This window comes from Gossypium hirsutum, chromosome D13, assembly GCF_007990345.1.
Source record: "Gossypium hirsutum isolate 1008001.06 chromosome D13, Gossypium_hirsutum_v2.1, whole genome shotgun sequence".
NCBI classification, from domain to species: Eukaryota; Viridiplantae; Streptophyta; class Magnoliopsida; order Malvales; family Malvaceae; genus Gossypium; species Gossypium hirsutum.
In genome coordinates, this window is record NC_053449.1 from 43,213,082 (window position 1) to 43,235,904 (window position 22,823).

At 33.4% G+C, this 22,823-nt stretch overlaps 2 protein-coding genes across 3 annotated transcripts; one reads left to right on the plus strand and one right to left on the minus strand.

The window, feature by feature from the left end:
* The first annotated feature begins 373 nt into the window (after positions 1–373).
* On the plus strand, positions 374–3,181 carry LOC107948806 (uncharacterized). The gene is made up of 2 exons (XM_041108746.1): positions 374–590; positions 1,579–3,181. The coding sequence occupies exon 2, from the start codon at positions 2,025–2,027 to the stop codon at positions 2,520–2,522; it is 498 nt and encodes a 165-aa protein (XP_040964680.1). The 5' UTR covers positions 374–590; positions 1,579–2,024; the 3' UTR covers positions 2,523–3,181.
* Positions 3,182–8,772: 5,591 nt separating this feature from the next.
* Positions 8,773–21,809, minus strand: LOC107948805 (DEAD-box ATP-dependent RNA helicase FANCM). Of its 2 annotated transcripts, XM_016883459.2 has the most exons (23): positions 21,605–21,809; positions 21,232–21,505; positions 19,737–19,880; positions 18,601–18,683; positions 18,374–18,488; positions 18,125–18,216; positions 17,945–17,999; positions 17,745–17,866; positions 17,551–17,664; positions 16,742–16,935; positions 16,068–16,198; positions 14,560–14,620; positions 14,398–14,468; positions 13,782–13,831; positions 13,539–13,704; positions 12,716–12,843; positions 12,290–12,625; positions 12,139–12,205; positions 11,212–11,793; positions 10,656–11,135; positions 10,426–10,477; positions 10,027–10,173; positions 8,773–9,572 (listed from the first exon to the last, which is right to left on the minus strand). In XM_016883459.2, the coding sequence occupies exons 1-23, from the start codon at positions 21,662–21,664 to the stop codon at positions 8,984–8,986; spliced, it is 4,113 nt and encodes a 1,370-aa protein (XP_016738948.1). In that variant the 5' UTR covers positions 21,665–21,809; the 3' UTR covers positions 8,773–8,983. The 2 variants fall into 2 exon arrangements, with proteins under 2 accessions (XP_016738948.1, XP_016738949.1); XM_016883460.2 differs by lacking the exons at positions 18,601–18,683; positions 19,737–19,880; positions 21,232–21,505; positions 21,605–21,809 and having other exon boundaries at positions 18,361–18,488.
* Positions 21,810–22,823: the final 1,014 nt, after the last annotated feature.

Consider the following 22,823-nt stretch of genomic DNA (forward strand, 5'->3'; position numbering starts at 1 on the left):
AATTAGATTTGTTTTTTTAATGAATTTTAAATAAAAAATGAGTTTACCCTTAATTAATTATTATTCAATTTTTTTTATCTTCAATCTCTATATTTAAAAAATTTCCAATCAAAAATGATAAAAATCTAATTAGTTATATAAATATTTTAATTATTACTAAACTAGATAATAAATTGCATTATATTCTAATATAATCATATGGTAAACATAATGTATTTTTAATTAATAAATATAAATTCTTTTTAAAAGTTATACATATAATCACAATTGCAATTATAAAAATTATATTCCAATAACTATAACTAAAATTAATCATTATAAAATAGGACCAAATTGCTAACCAGGATATATTCAGACATATACCAGAATAAAACTATACATCATCCATATATACGGGCTTATTCCATTACGAGTCTATGCCAAAAATTGGCTGATTTTTGGGGGATTTCTATTCCTTCCCAGACCACCGTTTGGCTATTCCTTTCCATCTTTTCCCCTCCCAACCCAAAAGCCCCAAAGACAAGAGCAAACAGAAGCTGCCAGCAAAGTCACCCCACAAGGCTCCACCCGCTCCCGATTCACTGTTTCAGGCAAGTGCTTCTTCATTTGATCGGCTGCTGATTTCTCTTCTGTTAGTTTCTTTTTTCATTGCGTATCCACACGGTTCAGATTGCTAGAGTTTCCTCTGCGGCACATCTTTTCCTTTCTTTTATTTAAAATTGCTGAATCCTAGGGTTTCCTTTTCTCTGGTTCGTATCTGAGTTTTTTAAGGCGATTTCGCTGTTAAATTTTGGCGAAGATGCTTCGGCGTATGGCCGGCGGGAATGTCCACTGTGTCTCCCGTGAGTTTCGCCTTTTTTTTACCTGCGCCGACGTGTATGCCATTTCTTGTGAATTTAATTGAATTCGGGGGCTTCTTGCTGGTGAAGTTTCTGTTTGGATGCTGGTAAAATTGCAAAAAAAAAAAAAAAACATATTAATGGCTTGAAATAATGTGTTTCAATGTATGGTATTGGGTAAAAGCGTTTGTACTTGGAACTCCTCATTGTTAGAGTATTGGTACAATATAGAGTATGGGTCGTTTTGTCTGGCGAATTTTCAACTTCGTTGATTGTTCCATTCAAATAAAGTTTATAAAAAGTCAGGCGACATTTGCTACGGCATAAAATGAGTGCCCCTTTTTATTTATTTATTTTGAATCAGTGGCCGGTATTCAAATGTGAAGTTCAGCGTTTGTTCTTGTGCATCAATGTGTTCTTCTGACTGCCTTTATTAGAGGGAAATCTTGTGTTTTTGTTTGCTCTAGTAATGCACTGGTATGTTTTAGATTTGCAAAGAGACGAAAATAGTTGTTTTTCTTCCAAGTAGGTTAGATTTGGAGTCACAATCTTGTGCTACCCTTATTTTATTCCCTATTAAGCCTTGTGGAAGGAAATGATACTTAAGGGTTGGGGCCATGGTTGCTGTTAGTTTACAGTTGACTTGTATGTGTACCATTTTCTGTCCATGTATTCTTCAGACATTGTAGCTTTTATTGCTTCGTCTATTGACAATTTTATTTTTTTATAATCAATGCAGGTTGAGACAATTTTAAATAAAAGAAAATTTTACCCTAGAGGAGCTTCTTGATAAGGGTGAAATTATTCAGGAATGCAAAGCCCTTAATGGGCGACTTATAAACTTGTACTGTTTCTAGCCTTCAGTTGTGCTTTCTTCTTTCATCTCATAGCATGTTAAATTGCTCTATACCATAATGTGGAGCATGAAATAGTTCATCTCGGCATCCTAAGGTCTCTAGTAAATTGGTCAAGTTTCTTGTAAAAGAAAAATTACGAGATTCCCCAAATGCTAAACCGAGAGATATTATTAATGAAATCCTTCAGGATTATGGATTCAAAGCAAGATACGCACATGTGTGGCGTGGAGTGGAGTCTGCCAAAGAGAAGCCTCATGTTTCTTATGATGAAGGTTACAATCAGGTACCTAGTCTATTTAAGCAGATCATCGAGAACAACCCTGGTAGCATGGCAACTCTAGTCACCGGGGAGGACTTAAGCTTCCATCTTCTATTTGTTTCCTTGCAAGCTTCGTTACATGGCTTTAAGAATGGATGTCGCCCCCTCCTTTTCCTTGACACTATGACCATAAAATCCAAGTATCAGTCCGAGCTGTTGACCGCTACAGCTTTGGATGGAAATGAGGGCATTTTCCCTGTTGCTTTTGCTGTAGTTGATATTGTCAATGATGATAATTGGCATTGGTTTTTGGTGCAACTGAAATCTGCGCTTTCAATATTCCAACCAGTAACGTTTGTGGCAGATAGAAGGATTGGGTTTAAAAGGCCTATTTCCATGATCTTTAAGAATTCACATCATGGTTATTGTCTCCATCGGCTAATAGAGGGATTAAAAGGGGATTTAAACGTTTCATGTAGTGAAGAAGTTCTTCAAGTGATTATCACACATTTCTATGATGCTGCTCGTGCAACTGCACTTGATAATAGCTACTGTTACATTGGGTGAAGAATTCTACTTGGGAGGGTAAGCCTTAACTTTTAACCCATAGGAGGGTAAGCCTTGAACTTTTAACCCATACATTGTTGCCTACAATCATACTTTGCAGGGTTGGAGTGACATTGAATATAGCTTGCAAAATATGTGAAACTTGCAGGGTAGTAGGAGCAGCATTGATAATAGCTGGATTGTATCTGGTTATCCTAGGAAAAAGTGAAGAGAGCAAGTAGCTGTCTGAAAATGAACCAATTTATTCAGTGTCTGAAAATAACGACATGGAATCCACTTTCATTCGGCCATTGCTGGGAAATAAATTGCAGAGCTGAGCCAAATGGATGAATTTTCATATCAGCTCCATGGCAAAGTCAGTCATCCAATCCACACTAATGCCATTTGAAGCAGCTTGCTGCTATTGAAATTGAAGGACAACAAACGTGAATGATGTAGTTTTCAACAATTGAAATGGGAAAAAGAAAAGTTGAATTGTTTTGATCAACATGCATCATGGATGATATATGAAATCATTTTTTATTATTAATTTTGAATGGAACATAGAGGGTGCCTTCTCTGAGCTCTAACAGCCATGCTTATGTATTTATTTATGTTTATTTGACCCTGTTGGTTTGGATCATCATTTTGTGAAGAAATTCAATGGTAATGTTGTAACTTTTTGATGTTGTAAAATTTTAAAACATATGAATTATGACATATAAATTAATGAAATTATGTAACCTTTTGTTAATATATGAATATTATATTTATGCAAAATTAATTCTCAAGTTATATATTACTTTTAATATTTTTTTTGTAGAATAATTAAATTATTTGATTTACTAATGATATTTTAGCACATTAAATATGTATTGCGGTTTAAAAATAATAAATGAGATTATATATTATTTTTATATTATTATATATTATGATTTTAGTAAATTCATATAAGAATAATTATATTAATAATTTTATTAAATTATATTTAATAATAATTATGTTAAAATATGATTAAATTATTTATTATTTATATTAATAATCTTATTAAAATTTAATAAAAATAACAATAATCATCTACCTAAAAAAATTCTGCTAAGGGTATTTTAGCCATTTTAGTTTTTTTCCTTATGCTATTACAACATCATTCCATTCAACCAAACACAAGAATATTATTACAGTTCTATTCCATTCCATTCAACCAAACAATTGAATTACTATTACAATTCTATTCCATTACAACGAACCAAACGTGCCCTTAGAGTGATACTCAAACTTAAGATCTTGAAATTTCCAAGACCTTAACATTACCACTAAGCTAAGGCCTAATTGGTTGCGAGGTTTTGTCTTTTCTTTTACATTTTTGTTTGTTTAAATAATTTTTATGCAAATACATGATAATATTTAAATTTTATTTTAATTATAACATTAACTTAATGATAAATTATGTTATTTTTATTTTTATTTTTAAAATTTTATATTTTAATCAATTTATTTTCCATCATAACTTTCTAAATATAAATTTAAAATGTTTAATTTTAGATAAAGTCAAATACGATTTTTATGAAAGACTTCAATATGTAATTAAATTTTCATTATTTTGTAAATAAAAATGGAGAAGTGACCAAACTAAATAAAATGTACATAGATAAAAGAAAAAAATAATGGTATAATTATATTTTATTTAAAATTTACTTAGTAAATATTTGTGAGATTTTGTTGAAAGTGGAATTTCTTAAATTCATAGGAAAAGAGGTATATTTTACCGCAACAGGCGCAACACATCTCATCCTTTCCTACAAAATTTTACTTCTATATTTAAGAATAAGATTAGTTCTACTAAGTTTGAAAATAATGATAAATCAGGTTAATCATTGAAGTATATGTTTATAATTAAATGCAATAACTATCGTAAGATGAATTATTACAATCATTAAAAGTTAAAGTCTTTTTTTTTTTCAATTCTGTTTGACAAACATTACTGTAATTGAAGAAATTTTGTTCTACAAGGTCATTCAAGAGGTTCAGATACAGTTAACTCAATGACGAAAGCCGCTACGATTTTTTTTCAATTTTTTGGTGAAGTCCCACAGATTTTTTTGGTAAAAATAACTCCTTGGCCTTCTTTGGGGGAGAGGAGGGGTTTTTATATAAAGTTTGGGTCTTTATATGGTACTTAGGGATCGAAAGAATAAAGTGATAGTTTTTTTACAAGTTACATACATAGATAAGATTTTTAAAACGTTTTGCGATGACTTGACACAAAGAAGGGATCACAACCTTCTGTTTCAGGATTTCATCTTTCTTTGACAACCTTATGACAGCGGAAGAAAGATAGTATATAAAAAATGTTCCTAAAACTTCGACTCTAAGAAATCTTATCTATGTTATGTTATGTAGTAGGGATGGTAAGTTAATATTTGACAAATTCAAGTCCAAAACACTAGCAAGTAGTTAAGTATATGCTCAAGTATTTACAGAGACGAGGGATTATATATTTGTATATTATGGAGGAGATTGAACTCCTATCAAATATACAGATTCTAACTTTCAAAACTATCGAGGTTTGAGGAAATCAACATGACTCCAGTATGGAAGCTGAATATGTGGCTGCTTCTAAGGCCATAAATGAAGCAATCTAGCTTCGAAAGTTCCTTACAAATCTTGAAGTCATTCTTGGTATAGAAAAAATTATTACACTGTATTGTGGCAACAATGTGACAATAGCTAATATTAAAGAAATAGAAAATCATAAAAGGACAAAACATTTTGATAAAAAATATCACATTATCTGAGAGGTGGTAGTTGACAGAATAGTGGATGTAGTCAAAATCACATTTGAGGATAACCTTGTGGATCCGTTTACCAACTCTGGTGGCTATGACTTTTGAGAAACATGTAGAGGATATGAGAATGCGAAATATAACTTGTCCACTTCGCTAGAGCAAGTGGGAGATTGGTAAGATCTAGTGCCCTGAGTGTAGTGTATTCGTCATTTAGTACTTGTAATTTTTTGAACAGATTGGTTTAAATAAAGTTTCATTACTAATTAATATCATTTGTATTTGTCCTTAATGGTTTTTACACACAAAATAAAGTGTAAGCAAATATTGGCTCATTGATTATCTAATGTCTAATTAATATTGAGTTGCATTATGTGGCCGGATCATAATGCGAGAAGACAACTTATATTAGTAGATAATCTAAATCGTCTATAATTTAATCGAAATTGAGCAAATCAATTGAAAGACTATTTTGACATCTATCAAGTCCAATTTGGGAGAGATACCTTATCTTGGGTATCAAAGCGAATGACTCCTAGATGATAAAGACATAGATGTGATTGTCTAGACTGACAATACATCGGATAAGACCCAAGTTGAATTTATCCTAGATCCGTTTATGGATTTATTCCCTTGTGACATTCGTAGTGTGATATGTTTTAATTCTAAGTGGATGATGGACTATATATGCGTGACTCGTATACTTCAATATATTAAAAATTTGAGTTTAAATAGATAAGGAACCGAAAGTTGATATGTTGGATATAAGACTTGTATATGATGTAGCATCATAGCTCTATAAGGGTAAATGATATCCTCTCATTGACATCACATGATTGTTGAAAAAGGAAAGTGATCACGAGCCATTTGTCATCAAATGCGTGATTTAATTAATATGTGTTAGTAATTGAATTTTTCATATAGGAAATGTAATGAATACCATAAGATCAAATAGGATCATATTAGGAGAACAAAATTTATCCCAAAGAAATTAAGAATATCCTATAAGGGTAAACATACTTATGACAAGTTCATTGGACGAGCACTTAGTGAGTAACTTTTGTAATGGTATATAATAAGGGAGAATTCAGTCGTGGTACTATAGTGGCATGACTCTATGATTAAATAATGTTGTAATTAATAGGCAAAGAGTCAGAATTTAATTACTAATTATTTGAGCCCTAATTATATATATCCAAACGGTCCCCCTGCTAGCTCGAGATAACTCAAAACAAATTACATGTAGATCTGATAACTATTTAATGAATGAAAATGACAATTAAGAGAAATGAGTCGCATGTATCATTATCCACAATGAAAGCGTGTTCTCGCTAAGTACAAATGTAACTTAAAAATTAATTTAATTTTTTAAAATTAATTAAATAATTGAAATTTGAAGTGAGAATTAAATTAATTATTCATCGTAGATTTATTAAATTAGGCAATTGAATTAATTTTCTCATAGATTCTAATACAGTAAAGTTGACATGACTTTAACGAAATTAAAATTGGGTTGAAAAAATAATTTAATTAATTAATATTTTGAGAAATAAGAAATAATTATTGGGTTGAATAAATTATAAATATTGGATAAAAGTCTGGATAACATATATAATTATACCCAATACACAAGATGGGCCTAGAAGCTCATCACAAGGCATGAGGGGCGTCAAACCCTAGCTCCTTTTAGGTTTGTCATTGCCCTTTATATTACAATCCTAGTATAATATCATATTTTTCATTAAAATATTATTATTTAATTAATCATTGTTCAAGAATAACTCTGTATCATTTTTCTATAAATAGAAACTATAAACTAACCTAATTACACAAGTTATTGAGCAATATTATTTTGTCAAAAAATAGTAGCAATTTAGTTTTAGAATAAATTTTATTTTTCGGAAAAGCTCATAACTTTTTTATCTATAGAGAGAATTAACTTTACCACTTACAGTTAAGAAAAGTTTTCATTTTGTGCACTTGGTTCGATTTGTTTGAACCCACGTTTAAAGAAATTCAGAGTTTAAAAATAACAGAGAAGACACTTTGGTAGAAAGCCGAGAAACGACTTAAATCGCCTCACACAAAGCACAAGTACTAATTCAATTAAGAGTTTATTACTGTAAATACAACAAGGTTCGATTTTTAAGAAAAAAATTTAAACTTCCACCATGCTTAAAAACATTGTTTTCAAAATTGATTTTTCCAACATTTTCAATGCTTAGTGAAGTACACCCAAAGTTTTTGGTAATACTTATTTGGTGGAGAGGCTTTTATAATGAAATAGAAATAGGGTATAATGTGGATCCTATTGAGTAAAGACCCCATCAGTTAGGTCCTAATGGTAAGGTGGCAGTGAATCAAATTAAAGGGGGTGTTCGAGTTGATCTAATGTGTCCAATAGGTTTGTTTTGAGGAGTTTGTATTGGGAAGTGATAGAAGGATAGGTGTTGGTTTTAGCAAAGGATATGTTAGAGATTTGGAGGTTGCTTTGAGAGGTCTTTCAAATTATTTTCATACAGGTATAACATATTTAAGTAGGTAGTGTTATATATTAATATTGGAAAGATTTGGGCTAAGGTTGTACTGATGAAGATTATATCTTACCTTTGAAGCATAATAATTCAACAAGTGAATTTAAAAACTACTTGACAAGTGAAGCTAAGGGGAACCTCATGAATTTGACATGGAACCCAGCACCAATGTGAGGATATCTATCATCCTTAGAAACAAATTAGAATAGTGACCTACTCATTACAAAAAGTTAAGAACCAATATTCAAGATTAACACCTGAAATTAAAGCTATCCATTTGAAAGAAAACAAGCCAATAAATTGAATTGGGCAGCCACAAGCTTAATTAAAATAAGATCCAAATTTAAAAGACAACTTCAAAGAGTTTAATAAACAAGTCCAAGAGGCCATCTTCTTTGCATTTCTCCTTCACAAGATTGAAGACGCCACTCGCTTCGCTTGAATCAATCAGCCTTCTCTTCAAGAACCCTCCATTACCATTACTCCCCTATCTGCTTTTGCACTCAAACTTGGATTCATCCACAAGTTGTTTTTATTTATTCTTGTTTTTATTCTGTGTTTATTTTTAAAACTTCTCAATTGCATCCATTTGCTCCGTTGATTTTTACTTGTTTTAAACTACTTTCAAGAGACTTATGATTAGTTTTAAATTAGAATTAGGTAAAGTTAACAATGATAAATTTTGACCTTTTTTTTCCAATTTGTTTTTCTTTCTAGCTTATAACAAATTTTCCTATTCCAATAACTACTATTTTACTTCTAACTTCACTCTAGATTTATATTCCATATTGACGTTCCCCGAGAACCTTTTTTTTTTTTTTTTAAATGGAAACCATTTTTCCCAAAGCTAGAAAAAAATAGTTCAAATTTAATTCATTTGATGATAAAGTTAACATTGTATCGCAAATAAATCATGTTATTATTGGTTCTAATAAGTTTTTTTTGCGGAACAAATTTAATTCGAAGGCCATATATATCATTATCTATACATAATAAATACATTCCTTGTCTCCATTGAACAAATATAGAACTCTGTACAAACTATAATACAAAAGATTACATTGTTTACACTTAGCACAAACATTCCACACCAGCTTCCAATATTATTCCTGAACCAAAATATAATATTATCATTCAAAATAACTTGTTAAATATTTTGCTTCAATTACCATATCCCTAGATCAAATGATGGAGAACCTTGATGCCCACCATTCTGCAGGTTTGGTTGAGCATTTATCTCTTGCTTCTCCATTGATGGCTCGGACTTGTTCTTGAGAAGCATGGTAGCTTGCGCCTCCACGGCATCAAGATCTAGACTTGCATAAAATTGATCATCATCATCATAATCATCAAAGTCATTATCATTCCCAGTGACTTTGTTCACTTGAGGCAGCTGAGAAGCATTACTTAACTCTTTGCCTCCAACCTCAGATTGGAATTCTTGCTCCAAGTTAATTGCAGGAATAGACTCCAACTGGAAGAAACTCAACTTTCGCTTTCTGCTTTGCAGAGTCTGATTTTCTACTTCTGAATCATAAGATCTGCACGGCATGGATACTGAGGAGATCCTCTCTTCCATATTATTTGCTGCAGTCTGATTTATGGACTCGGGCTGAGGTACCTGGAGAGAATACAATGTCTTGTCTGAGGAACACCCACTTCCAGGATCTTTGCTTGTGGAAGCTACACAGTCAGGACTGAAAGCAGAACAAGTCATTTGCTCCACCATTGGTGATTGGCTTAGCAAAGAACGCCTACAATAACAGAGTAATTAGTTCATTAAGGCCTGACCTTGGCAAAACCCAAACAATGAATACAAGAGGAATAAAAGGAGATGACCTTTTAAAGGTTATTACAAATTTATGGATAGATTTGTAATGTTCTTACAAGTGAAAATAAATACTGGATTCGTGATTGGGAAACTAGCTAACAGTGTAAAGTAGGAAAGAAAATCATAATATTTGTTTGAAGAAAAAACTAAAGAAATCACCTTCAACCTGGTGTCAACTTTAAACAATCTTGGCGGCTTGCTTTCTACATCTATTCGGATCTAATGCCAGTTTCTATTATATCATTTCAGTTCATATAGCTAATAATTTTCTCTAATAATGTATAAAAGATGCAGATTTAGGCCTTCATCTGACTGTAGCAACCTGATGGGGAGTTTAAGATGATTGCAGAAATAACTAGAAGGAAAATGTGAGCAACCTGTAAACTGTCATCATATCAACTCTACCAGATTCAATCTGGGTACTGCCTGCCGTAGGGTTTATCCTGTCATCGATGAAACTATCATCATATGAATCACTCTCATCATCAGTTTCTTCAGTAGAGACTTCAGCTTCTGTCGACACCCTGAGGCAAAGATTAATAGATATATGAAATATTAATTAACCAACCATAATGGGAGACGTATAATATGCCCACTCAAGTAGCTTTCCGTTATGGAACTTAATTGTCATCTTTTATCAGTTGGAATTCCGTAGTATACTAATGTGAAAGAACAAATTAATATGCATGGAAGCCTTTTCTTTGGTGGGTCAATAATTAGCAACTGTTCCCCTCTTTTTTCCTAGATAATAAAAAACAGGGGAGAAAGGCACTTACTCAGCTTCCTCATCAATGAACGTTCTGACACCATTCCCTGGCTTCTTTTTACCTGAAAACAACAATATGAAACAGGCCTGATCAACAACCCGTATACAAGTTCTTTTTCTTGGCATTCTGTAACTTGCTTGAAAGCATAAGATAAAACTACAATCTGGGGAAAGCAGAAGTCAAAACTGAAAAATCCCCGCACTGGAAATAACAAACATGTCATGTACGACATAGGTTACCTCTACCAGACTTTGTTTGAATAGGATTGGCACCAGATAATGATTTGGCACGGTTTGCTAGAGAGACAAGAGAATTTTTCTTCATGATTTTTGAGCTCCTATCCTTTCCACAATTCCCAACTTTGCGCAACCTTTTAAACACCTGTACTGGCTCAACTGTCTCTGCTTTTTCTCCAGAACTTAAGTGCCAACTTTTACTACCACAGCTGTTTTTAAGGTTTGCCAAGGGACTTTTCACTTCCACCACAAGTGGAGAAATGGGGCTACATCTTGTACTAGAAACAGGGTTCATCTTAGGTATCATTTCATCTTTCATGATTGAGACTTTTCTTCCATGGGAGCTATTTTCCAGATTGCCCCTATCACTTTCCACTGGACTTGAAGATCTCAAAATCAGTTCAGTGCACAACTTCGGAGATGATGCTTGGTCTGGAATAAAGGACTCGTTTCTTCTTTCCTGCTTTAAAAGCCCTGCAAAATCTATGTTTATCAAGCTAGAATTAGTGGCTCTTTCTCTACAAATTTCAGAGCATATTAGCCTGTAAGGACTACTGACCACTATCAGCTATAGGAGACTCTGGAACAACTCCTGATTTGATCAAATTAGTTAGACGGGGACTAAGTTCAGTATCTCTGAGATCAATATTAGCTTCATCAGCCATTTCACAAGTGCCATCTGGAGTCTCAGGAATCTTTTCGACTTCATTTAGCATTCTCTCTTTCTCGAAATCAGTTTCACAAAATCTAGGTGTAGATAAAGTATCAAGTTCTATACTTTTTTTCTGACACACAGTAATGTTTTGAACAGCTTCAGTTTGCATGATTTCATCTAAAGTCTTCACACTCCTAGCCTCTTGCTTCAAAGAATTTAGCAACTCATTTGTAATTTTACTAGCATGCTTAGAATGCATTACATCTTCCCAATAAAGCGAAGGAACAGATAAAATTAGGACCTTTCCACAAGCATCAACAGATACAAAATCAGAATCAAATACGAAGGAATGTGCTTGGGGACTTCCGCATCCAGAATCTCTACCATGCTTCTCCTTCGTTCTTGAAGTCCTCAAAGGTGATTCTGCAGAATCCGTTAGTCCTAACTGAGAATTGGCAGCTTGAGAATTATCCAAAGCTGGAAAATCTGGAATAATGGTTAACCGTAAAACTTTAGCTGATGAAATTATTGATAACTGGTGTAGCTGTCATAAAAGTGGATTAGAACAGAAAAGCAACCAACATGCAAGGCAAAAAGAAAAGGTTGATTGATATTAATACCAAGAAGTTATCTAAATGACAACTGGTTGGAAATATAGTCCATTATCATCTGGATGTTCTAACTATAGAATCAAATATGGAGGAAGACTACATGGGTTTTAACCTTGATTTATCATTTATGGCCTTTACATGAAAAATGGTAGATGATATTACCTAAATTCTAACAGACAAATTTGTCAAGAAAGCCTTTCAAGCTGCTAGATGATATTACCTTTGGTAGGACTGTCATGTTGTTCAACAATGCCAGCTACAGAGTGATCAGCTGAAGAGACTTCATCCTGAATCCATTAGATAAAATATATAAGCAAGATTGAAGTTAAATTGAAATGAAAACATTTTGAGAACAAAGTTCAAGTGTGAACCTCAACAAAGAAATTCCCATTGCCTCCTGGAAAGGTTAAGCCATGCAAATGTTGCATGGAATCGATCAGCATCTCTGTTCTACAAGAATGCATTACTTTACATACTTTGGAGGGAAATGCTTGGAAGCTAGGGAAGGCAATAAGAGAAGGTCTCCAAGTGCTCTCACTGGTAGGATGGAAATACTTGGCAATTAAATCAGTCTCTGCAAGAGTTTGTTTTTCTCTAAAAGGAGGTGTCTCCATAACATGATCATCTTTCAATTTCTTTCCACGAGGAACAAATTGTTCAATTGAGAGCTCTACAAATTGGACTTCTGGTTTGAAAATGTGAGGAATCTAGAGATGGAAGGTAAAAGTATAAAAGGGTCATAAGATAACAGTTGGAGCAACAAGAAACATGACCAACTGATTTTAGATAGATCTCACCATCCTCGGACTGGAATGGAAACTGAAGCTATTCATTCCACCATTTTGCATATGCTTATTTATAGACCGGCTGCTGGCTTGCTTTCGCATGTAACCCTTCAACTCTGACCCTTGACAAGCTAGAACTAGTGTGATTTGTAAGGAAACACCTGAATTATAAGCATTCACATTCTCATATTGGGGACACTAGCAGAGGAGGATTAGAGCCATAAAATCGCAAAGTAGAAAGAGGTTTTTTTTGCTGCATCATGAAAACCAAATGGCAGTAGGTTGATGAACCCAAATTTAGTATAAGACCACAAGAAACCCAGTATTTTAAGAGATATGGAATAACATCACTTAACACTTTCCCTCACGTGTAGCTCAAGGGCCTACATGTGGAAAACCTCCCCAAGGGTCGTCAAACTCACTTAGGTTAGGCAAGAAGAACAACATAACAGAACTTGCGTTCTAATATCATACTAAGCATCCTACCCAAAACCAATTAATAATAGATGGAATGTCTCAACTTTTATATAAGATCACAGAAAACTCAATGCTTACAAGTTGTGGGATAATAGTACTTAACATTTCCCCTCAGATATAGCTCACAGGGCTTACACATAAACAACCTCACCAAGAGTTAAGTTAAGCATAATTAGACCTAGGCTCTGATATTATGTTAAGCATCCAACCTAAACCAATTGGCAATAGGTAAAATAAAGGTGCCTAACTTCAATATAAAGCTATAAGAAACCCAATACCAAACAAATGTGAGAAAACACTGCTTAACACTCATAAACCACCCACTTTTTAACATGCATCATAAAACAAAAAAGGATATCAACTCGTCCATCATGCTTCCTTCCAGTTCTCCCCATCCGTTGTATCATCCTCAAAGGTGAAACATTTGCATCAAAACATATTACAAGATCGACTTCCATGATATCCAGGCCTTCTTCTCCAATTGATGTGGCAACAATAACATTGTAGCCACCAGCTCGAAATTTCTGTCATCGAACATGATAAGCCAATTAATCTAAATGAGAAAAACAGCCAAAAAAATTACTAAAGCTAACATAATTACCTCCAGAACTGCCTGTTGAACTTTTTGAGACTGGCCTTTCAATGCTTTCCCTGTAAAAGACTATGGTTAGCATCTAGTTCGAGCTTTAAGGTGTCCAACATAAAACCAATATTACACTTGAAGATATTACACATTGATTCAATGAACACTGAATTACTTGAATTTAATGTTGAAACAAACCTCAAAATTAACAAATACCATTTAACATCGATTCGGCCATTACATAAAAAATTTTGCACCCTGAACTAAATGCTTCCAGTGATTCTAAAATGTAGGATTTATACTTAAACAATAAGCATACTCAATTGAAGAAGGTTAACAGAACAAAAAACCTGAGCTTAGGCTAGCAACAAATAATGTCGGCCATGATAATTACAATACAACATCCAACATAGAACAATTTGCAGCAAGTGGAGAGAATGAGTTTAATATTAGGCTGAAACAAACCTCAAAATTAACCAATACCATTTAACATGGATTCAAGCATTACATAAAAAAATTTGCATCTTGTGCTAAATGCTTCCAATGCTTCTTGAAATGTTAAATTTATACTTAAACAATAATGTTTCTTGTGGATAAGCATATTCAATTGGAAAAGGTTAACAGAACAGCAAACCTGAGCTTTGACCAATAAATTCAGTTGCTTTGACTAAATCTCGAATACTTTCTAATGCATTCATTATGTCCCTGAAAGCAATTTTAGTTAATATCAAGGAATGGTAAGATATTAGACATTGAAAGTGTCACAAACAAGAAGAATATGAAAATTGTTTTCCACCTAACACTTCCTCTAAAATTTGAGAAGATAATCACCCTGGAGTTTTGTGGATCCCTTGTTTCTGCAACATATACAGTAAAATATATAATAATAATTAAAAGAGAGAGGGAGAGAGAGAACTTAAATTGTGTGCTAGATATATGATTAAAAAGCTTCAGTCAGAAAAAAAAACTTTTTATGGACCAAATATAGGTGATAAATCTCATCCACATGCAAAAGTCAATTTATACAATCAACAGTAAAATCTTCAAAAACCCTAACCATTATAGTAGAAGGGATATAGGAGGCTGAATGCATTAGTACATATTTCTCCATTCTGAAATTCCTAATAGGGTAACTATCAAATGGCAAAGATAATTATAAAGCTACTTGAAACAGGAATCAACCAAAAAGTGCTAGATTTCCCTTCATCATGACAAGTTGATCCGGTAGTTGGTAGCAAGACTGAGAACCAATGACTTTAAACTAGGTGCTTAATAATTCTATATTCTTAAAGCTAGAAGATGCTCTTTGCAACAAATGCAAGAACTACGTACCGAAAAGAAAATACAAGATCTGACCTTCAAAATCGCAAGGTTAACAGGCTATAGTTTCTTACCAGTTATGGGAGACAAAATTTGTTTCTTTCGTATATGCAATTTCAGTATTAGCAATTCAGATTTACAGTTTCTGCACATCTACATCATAGGGCTAAGTTTAGATTATTCTCAAACTTCGAATTTGTTTTCAGAGTCCAAGATGGTTATTCACTTGTCTGCCACTTGGTTTCCAATCCAGAATCCTCATCTTTGTAGGTTAAAAGCAGTCTACGATCTTTGTTTGTCTTAATTTTCTTGATAAAAAAAAAAAGAAAAAGAAACTACGCCTATTTAGATTTATGGACTGGAGGCACAGATGCCTGGCACTCCTCTCCATTGACTTGTGTCTCTTTCTATGGTTTTCCTGGTTAACCGTTAGTGGCAGAAGGACAAAGCCCAAAAGATTCTTTCTAATGTTGAAAAAATTCCGGAAAACTTATCCTTAGATCCCATTACCCTCCTTTAGCTAGGATCTCAATTCAATTTAACTCTAATTTATACCTACCGTAAATACCTAGATAATACTAGCCAACCATAAACCAAAAGCAGGCAGACTTCTAATGACTGACCTACCTAAACCTTTCACCTCCTTTTCTACTGCTCATTTCCTATCACAGAGTTGAGATAACAAAAAATAAAACATTTATGTGAACCATCAAGTATCAAAATGAGTCAAAGCTTAAGTATTTATGATCAATTTGACAAGTATAAAAAGATCTTACAAGTCTTGCAAGCCACAACAAACTACAATTTGTTTTGCAAAGCTTCACTATACATAAAAGACTAACTATGTACATAAAAGGACTCCAAATTATCAGTCATTCAAAATTCTAGTTTCTAGCATCCCGGTCTTAGTAGCTTCTATTCAGAAGGAGAGGCAGATAAAAACCACCACATGCAGGATTATTATTTAAATTGAAGATGACATACGGAAATGGTTAATCAATACTTCTAACAGTTTCGACAATTTTGGACTTGGTGCACCATGAGACAAACTCCGTTGCATTAAAAGCTTTGCATTCATTAGATCTTCATTTTTACTCATCAGTCTTGAAAAGGGCCTGCAACAATCAATTCTGAACATCTTAAAACTTTGAAGACATTCAGGTTAACATAAAAAATAGTGGACATAATAGTAGATTCAATCATATATCACATGTGCTTGCGGTTGTCTATTCGCATCCACTCATCTGTGCCTCCATGGTTCAACTCCAATAGCAATTAGCAGAAATATAACAAATCACCATTAGATTTCTGCTATCTACCGGTCACTAATGTTGCTTCTGGCATTTCAATTTATAAGAATAAATAAAAGAAACACTAAAAGGTTAATTCTTAAAACACAGTTCATATCATCTGCCTGCAACTCCTACATACCTGTAGTTATCTTAAAAAGATTACAAATACTAATCAGAAAGTAATTTTTGTTTCAAAAAGAAACAGATGACACTCATTTAGTATCGAATACTAGTTTTTCCTAACTTCAGAAGCATTTTACTAAATAGAATACAGTATAAAAAGTTCAAGACTGATCCCCTGTGGCTGTGAGTAAAATATGCACAATAATTCTTCACATTGTGAAACAAAAGTGGTCAAACACATACCCTTGTCGCAACTTTTCCTCCAGCATCTCATATGCTGGTCTTATTCCATGGCTTGAAAGTAGCTTCCTAATATGGTAAAGTGTAATAAGAACTGCAAAATATGCTTCAACTTCTCCATGCTTAACGTGTGGAAGATCTAGGGGAGGAGCTTGACGAAATTTATCCCTTGAACTAAGTAAATCGACCGGGCTTAACTATCAAATGGAAATGGAAATGTAAGTAAGAACAACAGGACCACCCCACTGTGGTAATTGAAAATCAGAGTCATTTCAATGTAACTTTTGAAGTTTATAAATTACAACCATATAAGGTTCAAAAAATCAACCTCGTTGTTCTAGCATTCCTGAGAATTAATTAATAGATATAGACAATGAGCTTTTAAATTTAGGAAAGAATAGAAATTGCAGAAAATTCTCAAAATTATATCCGAGCAATGCAATAAAAAGAATCCAACCATATTCTTGTAATACTCAAGTCCTAGAAAGATACTTTCAAATCTGAGAACCATAGATGTTTTAAGAAATTATTTAGCATCAACTATTTTGCCTTGCTTCTTCTCCCAAATTGTTTCTTAAGAAATGCTACCACATAAAGTGAATAATGAACTTTTTTATATTAGATTAAATTTTCATAGCAATGCAGTTATTGCCTTTTTTTCCCATTTAGCAGCACGCCAAAAGATTCTAAAGTTCTAACAGGCAACAAGTACACCCATGAAAAGGCTTAGACTTAAAAGCTGAATAAGCTAAGATGCAGAAATGATGAATTTTCATAAAGAACCAAGAATTATAACATATGTAGAACCATACAGTCTGATAGTCCCTGTTCTGAATAAGTCCATTTGCATGAAGCTTGGCCACATAAGGACGAATTATTTCTAACAATTTATTATTCACATCAGAAGCATCTTGCCCCAGTGGAACCTGGAAATATTGCAAGGAATATGTTACTTTTATTAGAAATAACAAACAACAAATTTCAAAAGAGAAAAACTTGTGGATACCTCAATCAATTCTATCTTTCTATTGTGAATATATGGACTAACATCATGGTCATGTTCATTGCGATACTCAAGGGTTGATATATATAAGTTGTCAATTATTTGCTGGATAGCAGGCTGCTTTGCTGAATAATGGCAACCAACGTAAGCATTAAGGTTACATGACAATTTCAAAACACAATGAGAAGACAATTGTAACTTACATCCTGGTGTTGCAGTCAAAGCTAATATTCTCAGCTGCACTGGCATTGACATTAACTACAAATTTAGGGTAACACTAGCACCTTTAATAACTTGCTCCATACATGTTGCCGCCAACAGCATGCTCAAAATAAAAGGGAAAAATAAAAAGTTTGAAAGACTAAAAGAAATGTGGAAACTACCTCGCGAACTGCCACACAATAGGAATAATTTCCCATTGCTCGATGAGCCTCATCAATCACCAAACACACAAGGTACTTTGACAAACATGTGCCTGCAACAAGTTACTTGATGAGAAAAATCCAGCAAAAGAACGTATGAGAAGGACCTTAAGCAGAATGGTAGAAGTAAAAAAAAAATCATAAGTCAGCCAGTCAGCTATCTTCCATCCATCAAAATAACATGCAGTGAAAATTACTTTAGAGAATCACCAGATTGAATGTCTTTCTCCAAAACTTGTGGGGTAACAAAGAAAACTCTTTTAGTCTTCCAAAAGTTCGCTCTTTTTGATGGACATATCTGACCTGTCATATCAATTGTCCATTCCTGCAATCAGATTGATCCAAATCTTCTCAAAACATGTAATAATTGTGAAACTGCAAAAGAAAAAAAGACAAATTCCTTGCATTCATAAGGGAGAAAAGAAATGTTGTCTTACTTGTGGAATTCCAACAATATTATGGCATGCCTCTATTTGCTGCATGACAAGTGGTCGAGAAGGAGCAGCAAAGACTATCTTCCCTGTCAAAGAAAATAAAATAGCCATCATAGTTCAAGGACATATCAAGTTACATTTGTAAAACTAATTGAATAAAAGTTATACATTTACATTAGATAATATATAGGAAATAGGAACCTAAATTTCTAATTTAACTAGTTATCCATTCTTAACTATCATTAAAATGGAACATCAACCATATAGTGATGAAGCAAAAAAAAAAAATGAAAAAAAGATGAATTTTCTTTTGCATTGTAAAAAGGGATGGAGAAAACAAATAATTCACAAGCCCATACTAGACCAGAGAAAATTTTGTACTAGAAATGTGTCTACAGCTATCAGAAACCAGTTACATGTAAAATCGCCAACAGTTGTGCATGATAAAAAAGAAAGGAGAGCCAACCAAACATTGGGAACCTCTACTGTTCTTTTTATGAGAATTTATAAGAAATAAGAATATAAAAACCTAATGACATAGGAGCTACTACTATTATGTTATTTTATTATTTCAGTCTTCTTTGTTAATTGGTAGATAAAAGGATAGATGGCTAGGATTATAAATGATCTTACTCCTTTTTTCAGCCTTAATTCTATTCATTTACTGTTGTTTTTCTCTAAACCACACTAACTTGGTATCAGAGCCAACTTGATCCTACGATTTGTGGTAGGTTTTGCTTTTAGGCATGGTTGGACGTGAGAAAGCTACAAGAAGAAACCCAAAAAGAAAAATGAATATGTTGGGATGCAATGTGCAATTGAAATTCTCATATGCAATTTATGCTAGACCACAACAAGAACAAATTTGAGCCCAGATGGAGATTTCAAGAGGTGCCCACAACCAGTTTGACATAGAAGAAGTGAAAGAGAAAAAAACAAAATTGGCTACAATGCAATGTGCTATTGAAGAATTCATACAACATCCAATAACACGTTTTGCAACAGACAAGGAGCTTGTTACTCTATTTATCTAAGAGATAGATATCAGCCTCAAAAATTATTCAACCACTAAAGCATAAATGAATCATGAAAGATTTGAGTAATAGAGCTATAGGAATGCTCATGAAAAAAACTTTTACCTTCAGGAAACCATCTGAAATAGTTATAAATTATAACTGCCGCAATAAGTGTTTTTCCAAGGCCTGTTGGCAATGCCACCAACGTATTTGAAAATAGTGCTGTCTTGGTTATGGCAAATTGATAGTCACGAAGAGGGACATTAACTGCACTAACAATAAAGGAGAGATGGTAACTAAGAATTCTTAATGAATGCTAAAAAACAGAGTCTCGAAAGACACTTCAAAATTAGGGCATTTAGAAAATCAAAAATATCTTCAAAAAAGGGAAGTAGAAAAATACTTGAAATTTTGATTTTTTTTTTCAAATTATTAGTGATTAAAAGATATACACTATCTTGTTTCCGCTAAAGCTTTCTAGTTGATCAAACAGAACAGAGGATTGATGTAAATATAAAAAGAAAAAACATTCTTTATGAAGAGGTAAACCTTATTCAGTTCAACACACAAACGAAACTTGGTCCTTTCCAACGAAGTTTGAAGTGCCTCTTACAGGACCATGGGAAGCATAACAACTAGAAAATTTAAGAAGTAATGCAATAATAAAGGAAAAGAAAAAAAGAAAAATTTTCTAATGTCTGTACCCTTTTTCTAGCAACAAAGCAACTGGCATTGCTAACATCAACCTACCTATTTGACCAAATAGTAAATGAGAAAAAAATGGGCAATTACTATTTTTTATGTTTCCTAAAGGTGACTTACAATAGAATATGACTCGTAGGAGTTGTACCATACATGAAGCAGTACCAAAGCACAGAAAATATAGTACGCATATACTTGGGTATTGATTACTGGAGTCCGAGTTTTGGAGTTTGGAATGCTGAGAAACTTAACCCTTTATCCTCATTATATACTTGTTATTTCAACACTATCATTAATCCAGCAAACAGGACACAATCCACTAGGACCATTATAGCAATACTGAATTAATAATAGTTAGACTTAGATCAGTCTTTAAAGAAATCTTATAAATTGCTTCAGCAATCAGTACAGATGAATATGGATTTCTTTTGTGCAAAAGAGTTGACAAGTCACCACATATCCCCCTATGCGATTGCAAGTGCACCAACATCAAACTAACATATGTGGTAATACATAGTAGATTTAAGGAATTGATACTAAAAGTGTTAATATTTACCCAAACAATTGGAAACAGGGGGGAAAAAGTATGCTAGCCAAGTTACTTCATCGAGATGCAATAAAATCATTCATATTTTAGTAGATTCCTGACTAGCAATACTTTCTAAAGCACCAAAGAAATATATAAATTATATTTATATATACATAGGTGTATCATATGTAAGGAACTAATGATAAAAACTGTCTAATCTGATACCTAGTTTACCAATTGGTTCAGCAACAACCACCCAAAAGAATCAAAATTTGGTTGTCAAAAGACCCAGTTACCCAACACACACATAAAAAACAATAGAGCCAGGAAGGAAACAAGCGTGTTACGGAAGCTGCAACGGGGGGGAGGGAAGTAATAAATAAAAACCTGGGTAGATCCAAGTTTTAGCTGTCTCAGCATCAATCTGAACGAATGACACCTCCTCAGCCTCAGCCTCAGCCTCAACATCAACCGTCCGATGATTATCAGGAGGCCGGGGTCCCAGCTTCCCAATAAATCTGTCGAGCGTGGATTGCCTTGAAGAGTTTTTCTTAGAAATATGGGGTAAAGGAGGATGAGCAGCAAAATGGGAAGAAGAAGAAGAATTTCTGGTTTCACATGCCTTGTCAATTTCTCTAACCGCTGCTTCCCAATCAAACTCCTAAGTTAAAAATTAAAACAAATCAATACCCACCAAAATGAAATATACAAAAATTACTAATACAACTGCAAGACTGAAAGAGAGTAACAATTAGATTACGTCTTGGCCGTCGCCGTCGCCGTCGTCATCGATGATATGGAGAGGAATGTTTGAGGCCATTGCCACTACAATGAGGCTCTGCTTAAACCCTTGGAGAACTCAGAAATCAAAAAGAAGATGAAGAGTTCGGCTTCGGCTTTGGCGGCAAAACTTTGAAGGGCTTTTCGGGTTTCGCCCGAACAGAAGAAGTTTGCACACGCTACAGTCTCTTGGCCCGACCCATTTGCTCACGCATCTGTACCTTTAAACAAATAATAATAAACTAAGGTAAAGCACATCCCATGTGACTTTAAAATAGGGCTGTTCTAATTTTAATTTTTTAATTTTTTATTAATTTAGTCACTTTAATTAAGATAATTACTTGAATTAATCATTATTGTTAAAACAAATTTTTTACATAATATTTTTTTATTTTTAACTAAAACTAAAAATATTTCTATAATTAACTAAAATAATTGTATGCAAGACAATAGATGTGAAATTTCCCATAGTCTCGAAGTCAAATTCTTTGGTTTATAGTAGAAAAAGATGCGCTCTTTTCTAAGTTGTTTTACACTTTCCAATGTTCAGAGTCCATTCTTGAGTCTTAACAGAAAGTTTTATAAATAAAGACATATATTTTACATGTGGGAAGGCTTAATTTTGGTCCACTTCTTATGTAATATTTGTATGCATGAGAGATCACAATGTGTAGATAACAATAACACAAGTTAAACTACAAACTTGTGTCTGTTTTTTTGGTTAGGAACACAGCTTTTGTCTATTGTTTGCTCTACCACTGAACTTTGTGGTTGTCGGCATCAGGAAAAATGGAAGTGCTGAAAAGGGGAAAATAAGTTGAGACTTACATACATAACATTTTCCTTGTTCTTTAGCTATGAAATTTCCTTTTGTGTTGAAATTATTGAAGTAATAATCTCTGATAATTCAAAGTAGACTTCCGTTGTTTGATTTCATTTCACAGGCAAATGTACTTTAATTTCATGAGATCCTTTACAAAACAAACAATAGCTCCTTCACCATTTGTACATCAATGTTTCTTTCTAATTTTGTAGAATTTATGCGTCAGTACATCAATGCAACTATGAAATTTTCTGCCATATTCCAGTTTCTTTTAAATGAAAAATGGATGCTTCAACAATCAGACCCGATAAAGCCCAAATGCCTCAAAAAGTCGAAAACAGTGCGCAAAGTTAAAATAATGTTCCGTTGCCAGACT